The sequence below is a fragment of the Chrysochloris asiatica genome, unplaced genomic scaffold, assembly GCF_000296735.1.
Source record: "Chrysochloris asiatica unplaced genomic scaffold, ChrAsi1.0 scaffold00328, whole genome shotgun sequence".
Classification (NCBI taxonomy): Eukaryota; Metazoa; Chordata; class Mammalia; order Afrosoricida; family Chrysochloridae; genus Chrysochloris; species Chrysochloris asiatica.
The window spans coordinates 1894088-1902013 of NW_006408846.1; the positions used below are offsets into that span (position 1 = coordinate 1894088).

At 39.3% G+C, this 7926-nt stretch overlaps 1 protein-coding gene across 1 annotated transcript in view; it reads right to left on the minus strand.

Annotated features, from left to right (window-relative positions):
• Positions 1-3714: 3714 nt before the first annotated feature.
• A2ML1 (alpha-2-macroglobulin-like 1) overlaps positions 3715-7926 on the minus strand; it is a 64341-nt gene continuing 60129 nt past the window's right edge. Inside the window, exons 34-35 of the mRNA XM_006875459.1 lie at positions 4205-4307; positions 3715-3755 (exon numbers count right to left, since the gene is read on the minus strand). Coding sequence (XP_006875521.1) covers positions 3715-3755; positions 4205-4307 — 144 coding nt within the window. The remainder of the gene's footprint in view (positions 3756-4204; positions 4308-7926) is intronic.

The following is a 7926-nucleotide window of genomic DNA, read 5'->3' on the forward strand; positions in this document are numbered from 1 at the left end:
GTGTGTCAGAGTAGGGCTGTTCAGTCAGAGTAGAACAGAAAGAACAATAGAACTGCTCAGTCAGAGCAGAACTTTTCAGTGACTGGTCTTTTTTCAGAGTTGCCTCTGAGTGGTCTCAAACCTCCAACATTTTAGTTATGAGTTGAACATGTTAACTGCTTGCCCCACCCAGGATTCCCAGTTTTCAGTAGTTTCTTCATCAATATTTTTACAACTTTTAATTTGTTTCTCACCTCAATCAGGTTGTAAACTCCCTGAGGATAGAAATCTCATTTCATTTATCTTTGTATCCTCAGGCTTAATACAGTACCTGGCATATAACAAATTACGTACTGATACTTAATATAAGTATGATAACACCGTGTCACCCTAAGCTAAATATCACATCATTGTTACAACTACCTATCCCCTCAAACATGCACAATGTTTTTATTTCAGTCAGCTAAATGATGCAAATGTTCATCCTTCCCTAGATGGTGGAAACAGTGGACATGCTGTGTTGCGAGTCCATCCAGAGGCACCTCAGATGAAAGGCCTGGTGATCTACTTTCAAAAAAATCAGTCAGTGAAAACCGTACAGAGCACAGTTCCACTCCAACACACATGAAGTGACAATGAGTCTGAAATTCGTTTTTGGAACTGGTTTTTTGGTATTCAAATTAGTTGGTAATTTGAATAGTACGATTTTTCTTTCTTTCTTCTTTCAATTAAAATCCAAAAAGGTACAAAAATAAAGAGTTTTTGTGATGGTTTAAATATGTGTTCTGTCCAGATATAACTTACTGACTCCTGAGGATCACCATTTCTTCCTGAGCAGAGAGGGAAGCTCTGCTAAGAAGCAAGGATCTAAAATGTCTCAAATGTAAAGGGGGGTGGAATTTTGAGGGAGTAGGAGTTTTCAGGCCTGACCTCTTTTCTTTAGAGTTCTCTCTGCTCTCTTTCCTAGATCTGAGGGCTAAGATCTAGGGAAGCTTAGTGCTCAGATCTAGGGCTCAGCTTGTAGATGACCTCCTTTAGATACTTCTCCATCTCCCCTCACTTTGGGCCCTTCTAACAGGAATAGTAGCGTAGTGGTTATGAATTAGGCTGGGAACCACAAGGTCAGCAGTTCCAAACTACCAGCTGTTCCACGGGAGAAAGACAAGGCTTTCTGCTCCTGTAAAGAGTTACAGCCTTGGAAACCCGTACAGGGTCACTATGAGTTGGAACCGACTCCACGGCACATAACAACAACAACAGGAGTAGGAGTTCTGGTGTGGTACTGCAGGATAATGCTCTGGACTGCAATGTCATTTTGAACAGCAAGGTCGGTGGTTCAAACTTACCAGCAGCTCTTTGGAAACCCTATACAGGGTCACTATGAGTCCAATTTCAGGGCACTTAAGAAGAACAACAAAAGCAAAAGCAGGAATCCTCTAGAAGTTAATTGACAACAAACAGTGCCTAGTGGAACCTGGAGGGTGGAGGAGGCAGGAAATGAACAGTTTATGGAACTGTAGCTCTGGCTTTGTGGAAGTAATCTCTTCATTCTGCATTTATTTTTCCCTTATTCTTTCCATAGAATTAGCACTGGACTTTGAAGCAGAACATATGAGGTTCAAACCCATCAGCTGCTCCTTGGAAACCCTATACAGGGTCGCTATGAAGGCATTTAACAAAAACTTTCCATCAGAAGGAGACCTGGTGGTGTCGTGGGTTAAGCGTTGGGCTGCTAACCACTAGGTTGGTTGTTTAAACCCACCAGCCACCCTGAGGGAGAATGATGAGACTGTCTGCTCCCATAAAGATTTGCAGTCTCAGAAACCCTAAAGAGCAGTTCTACTCTGTCCAAAGGGTTGCTGTGAGTCAGAATCAATTCCATAGCAATGGGTTGTTTCTTTCAGACTTTAAGATCAAGGGACCAATTACAGAGCATGAACATCCCTGGTAAAAGGGTATCATTGACCAGAGATTCTTTTCTGTTTGTTTAAACAGAACTCATCTTTTTCACCAATCTTTTACTCCTCACCTCTGTTTACAAAACAAACACTTTTTTCCAAGGAAGAGTTTACTACAGATAGTTATCTCATGTGGGAAAAGCTGGGAGAATTATGTAGCAGGAAAGCAGAGACACAACCCTGGCCAGTCACTTTCCTGTTATCAGTCTCTGCGGTGGTATGACCCGCTGACTGAACAGAGCGCCCTTAAATAAAGGGTTTTCTACTCCCTTCCTCACCCCAACCCCCACCCCAAGATTCCTGGCTGGAACAAACTGCTAATGCACTGTGCTGCTTACCGAAACTTTGAAGGCCCAAGTTCACCCAGAGACACCTTGGAAGGTCTGATGATTTACTTCGGAAAAATCAGCCACTGAAAACCCTATGGAACATAGTTCTATTCTGATACAGGGGTCAGAATTATTCCATGTCAACTGTTCTCTGACTCTTCCTACCTATATCTTCAGCATGGTTCTTCAAGAGATCTAGGGCAAATAATTTAAGGAAAAGCTACATTGTGTGTTTTTGTAAAAGGATGATAAGCATCTTTAAACAGACTTTTTAGTACTGACATAAATATTCAAAGAACACAGTGAATAGATTTTCTTTCAAAACTTTATTTTTTTTTAGCCTATACCAGAAGCCCTAAATCACATCTTCCTTTACATGTAAGCTCCAGGAAGACAATTTTACCTTTTCTAGATCATTCTTAACCACCATCTCCTCTCCTCTCTTTACTGTCTCCTGAATGGCTAAACCACATCCCCCCTCTGCAATGACCTTTCCTCTGAAATTCCTCCTTTGTGTGATTATTCCTGTTCTATCTCCCCAACTGCTTTATCCTGCCATCTATGCATCCATGGGGTGGGATAAAGCAGCAGAGGTTCAGGCCTGCAAATTTGCTACCCACCCATTTGTTAATGAGAGAAATCAATTACTTGATTGAACAAGTGCTGTTAAGAGTCAGATGAATGTTATATCCTCCAGTAATGTGACAGAGGATTCATTTAGTATCTTTCCAGCTTCTATCCTGGAAAAAAAAGAAGAAATCATGACATTCAGAAGGTCTTTCTATTTTTAAAGGAGCTTCTCCCCTATGAGAAGGAGCTCTGTTAGAGTAGTGGTTACAAATTGGCCTGCGAACCGCAAGGTCAGCAGTTCGAAACTACCAGCTGTTCCACAGGAGAAAGATGAGGCTTTCTGCTTCCATAAAGATTTACAGCCTTGGAAACCCTGTACAGGGTCACTATGAGTCAGAATCGATTCCACGGCACATAACTGCACCACATCTCCCTATGAGAGATGTCAGGGTATATAGAACAAAAAACTCTCACAAAAGCATGAGGAGATTATGAATAATGTTATCTCAGGAGAGTAGAATCAGGCAACTTTTACTTTCTTCTTAATATTCTTATATAAGAAAGATCTATTACGTATAGATAATTAGGAAAACAATCAATCTATTTTCAATGTCGTAGAAAAAAATTATTGTATTAAGTCACACAGAACCCCTCGCACAAATGTTACTATAAATTTTCTGATGGAAATTATGGAGATTATCATGCTCTATCCTCAAGAGGTTAGGATAAAAAAGGAGAGCACAGTTTCTATTAAAAATAAACAAATCAAAACATGCTTCCTAAAGGACAACAACAGTAATGCAAAATTACTGTTAAGGGTTTCCTTAACTTCTGAAACCATCTCCCCAAGACTCATCCATCTCTGTGTCAGACTCACCTCATTCACAGGGATCAGAATACTGAATTGTCGCTTGCTCATCTGTAAAATGGAATGATACTGTCATTACATTGAGGGCCTATACATTCAAAGAGAGACGCTTCATAAAAACAGACTGCTTTAGCCCTTTTCAGAGGATCCCTTCATGTTGTGAGCATACCAGAAATTACAGTAACTTTCAGTCACTAACATTTGCATGCTTATGGTAAATCAGAAATGAAACGATCCGGTGAGTTATTTAACTGCAGCAAAAATATTAAAAATAGCCCTTGAAGAAACGTTGGTCTACAATGTTCTTTTGTTTATGGACTTTGTCATAAAAAGTGTCTCTAATGTAGAAAACTCTTTTTTTTTTTTTTAATGCTTTTTTAGGAAATTAGAAAATGTAAGTACATGCTACTTGGCTTGGGAAGCAGTGTTGGTAAAATAAAGAATGATGTCATGAAGAATGAGACAGGAATGTGTTGGGAGATGAGGGTAAAAGCCCTCACCTAGTAGGTAGTAGTCATACACTTTGATGGCTGCTGGTTTCAGGTTGGTGACCAGCACACTTTGGCTAATCGTGAAGGTGTAAGTCTGAGTCTTCTTGCTGAGCTGTGGAGAAGACAGAAAAAACATCACTTTAAAACAGAACGGAGGCTTTCAGTAAGATGACAGACGCACAACAGGGATCCTCTACAACAAAGATATGAGAGACTAAATAAAAAAGAAACAGATGAAAATCCTGCTGAACTTCAGAAGAAAGGTATGAAAAGTAGATTGAGTGCTTGCTGGGAGGAGAAGCTGAGCAAGGACAGCGAGAGAGAAAGATTGACTGGTGAATGGCCAGCCAGACACGACATTACCATCTTGAACCTTTGTGAGCAGCTTTGGCACTAGAAGGTGGCCTGTCAGAGCAGAGTCACACAGGTGACTGGAAAGAACTTGCAGAGCCACCAGACCAGCGTGTAACCCATCATCTTGCCCCCAGCTGCTCTGTGGTCCTAACAGACACTGAAACCAGCTCCATCAAGGGTCTCCACAAATAACTTCTGGATTGAGTACCCTGAACATAGATAACACTAAGGTGGATAGGAACTCCATCTAGGGCCATGAACTCTGTGGTCACATCCCTCCCACACCAACCACATGAACAGCTTGGCTTGCAGGAGCCCCCCAGAGTTTTCTTCTCTCCAGATCCAACAGCTGCACTGTTTGGGGGTTTGGTTTTTCCCTTTTTTGTTGCTTCATTGTTTTTGTTTCTCTATTCTTTCTCTTCCTATTTTCTTTGCATTCCCTTGATTTTTTTCTTTTCTATCTATCTATGCTTTTGTTTTTCCTCTTTCTTCTGTTGTTCATTTCCTTTCTTCCTTCCCTCCCTCTTTTGATCTTTCTTTATTACTCTCTACTCTCTTTCTCTTTTTGTCTTCCCTCTCCCCAGTTTTTCTAAGATTTTTTTAAAACTTCTTTCTTTTATATCCTCTCTTAGTTTTATCTTCTATGGGTTCATTTTCTTGTCCCTTTTTCTCTTTTCAGTGGTTCTTAAGTGTTTGTTTGTTTAATTTCTTCCTTTTATTTTCTCTCTTATTTTTGTTTTTCATATCTCCATTTCCCTGTCCCTCTTTTGTCTTTATAGTTGTTATATTCTTTTTTTTTTTTTGACTGCTACTTGTTTTAATTTATTTTTTCATTGTTTGTTCCTTGTTTCCTTATCTTATTTTATTTGTGTGTGTGTGTGAAGGGTTTTCTCTTTCCCACATGACAGTTTACAGCAACCGTGTCCATACAGCCTAGTCACAACTGTACTCTCTGATACTCCACTCACTGGGCAAGAGGCACTACCATCTCCTATATCACCTGATCAATGATAGACAGCCACCAACACCAGCCAAACCCACCCTAACATGAGATGCATGAGGGGCTAAAAAGAAAAGTGTACACACTTCCATTCTCTAACTACACCCACAGGAGATAATTGGTGAGAGTCTAAGGACATATAACCATCAATGAAATACAAATACGACAACCCCACAATGCCCTGGATATGGCAGACCATTTTAACGCACACAGAGAAACAAAAAAGAATGACTCAAACAAATGGCCAAGATGCAGAGCTAGAAAATGTTTCTGAGAAATAAAAGGTAATGGAACTAGAATGGAAAAGAATTTAGGTATCGTCTAAGGATTGACAGAAAGAAAGAGGAAAGCAAGGAGAACACAGAAAAAACTTTAAAAGAATTCAGGAAAATACTACAAGAATAAACAGACAGAATAAAGACAAATTTTGAAATAATGCAAAACCTGTAATTAGAAATCCAGAAGACGAATACTAAGATTTCAGAAATGGACAATACATTGAAAGGGCAAAGGAGCAGGTGAAGCAATGGAAGCCCAAATTTGTGATCTGGAAGATAAATCTCTCAATACTACTCTGCTAGAAGAACAGTCAGAAATAAGAATGAAAAAATCCAAAGAAACCCTGAGAGTTATGAGGGATTCCATGAAGAAGAGCAACTTATAGGGGATCATAATTACAGAACAAGAAGAGACAATAAAAAACACAGAGAAAATTGAAGACTTATTGGAAGAAAACGTCCCTAACATCATGAAGGACAAGAAGATAAGCATACAAGTAACTAAATGAACCCCAAACAGGATAGATCCCAAAAGAAAATCACCAAGATATATCAACATAAAACTTTCCAAAACCAAAGACAAGGAAAAAATCCTGAGAGCCGCTCAGGCAAAATAAAACACTACCTTCAAGGAGAACCAATAAGACTAAGGTCTGATTTCTCAGCAGAAACTATGAAGGCAAGAAGGCAATGGGATAACATATACAAAACTCTGAAAGAAGGAAATTGCCAACTAAGAATCATATACCCATCAAAGTTGTCCCTTTGAGGGTGAAATTAGGATGCTTCTTGAATTTAATGACCAGACCAATTTTACAAAAAATGTTAAAGGGTGTTCTTTGGACTGAGAACCAACAAAAGCAGACGAGAACCTGAGATTACTATAAAGACAACACCAACCAGAACTCAACCCAGCTATTGTTGTTACTAAGTGCCTTCAAGTCGGTTCTGACTCATAGTGACCCTGTATAGGGTTCTGAGGAGAAGCTGGTAGGGTTTGAATTGTCAACCTTGTGGTTTGGAGTTCAGTGCTGATCCTACAGTGTCACACCAGGAGTCTAATCCAGATATAGAAGTATTTAAAGCAAAACGAGTCTACAAGACTGAAAACAGGAACCAGATATCAATTTATAATGGTCAATTACAAAGCAAAAAAAAGGAATAGCATGGATATTGAACTTCCAATTTTGGTAAGGAAATCAAGTAGATTTCAAGATAAACAGACAGGTTTTTAAACAGGGGGAAATTTTAATGCATTAGAGGATAATCTCAAAGAAAAATAATGTACCTGCAGTATTTATCAATAAACAACAAGAAGGAGGTTAGCAGAGGAAAGACGAAGGTAGCAGAGACAGAGGAAGGAATGTAAAAGTTAAAGTGATAGCGATAGATACTGTTAACCATGGGTACATGAAGGGGATTGCAATCGTTGTAATGAAGTAAAGTATATGATTTGTTGAATATAAAATTGATGACCTGCTCTGTAAACCTTGACTCAATTCACAATAAAGGGTTAAAAAAATAAAATGCAAATAAAGCTCTAGGTAATGCGGGGATTATGTATTGAAGGACCTTTACTTTCTTCTCAGAGTTTTTGAAACCCGTCTACATATCCCTTCAATTCATTCTATTTTGAAGATATTGTTTCCTGCTGGCTGTCTCTGTCTTCATAACCTACAGCTCCCTGGCTCTCCTAACAGTGTACAAAGAAATTGAAACTACTATTTTATCACAATATTTCTATGCTCCCTATATGTTTTCTTTTTCTCATGATTAACTCTAATCAGATGACCTCCTCAGAGAGACTTTCCCTGGCTGCCTTATTTTTGAAATAGCCACAACACTGGCCTATCTTCCTTTATGTCTCTCTACCTCCCTATTTTGCATAGTACTTATTACTACTGAAAAAAAAAACCCCAACAACTATATATATATACATACATACTGTTGTTGTTGTTAGGTGCCATCAAGTTGCCATAGCAACCCTATGCACAGCAGAACAAAACACTGCCCGATCCTGGGCCAACCTCACTACTGTTGCCACGCTTGAGTCCATCGATACTGCCACCTGGCCAATCCATCTTATTTGGGGTCTTCTT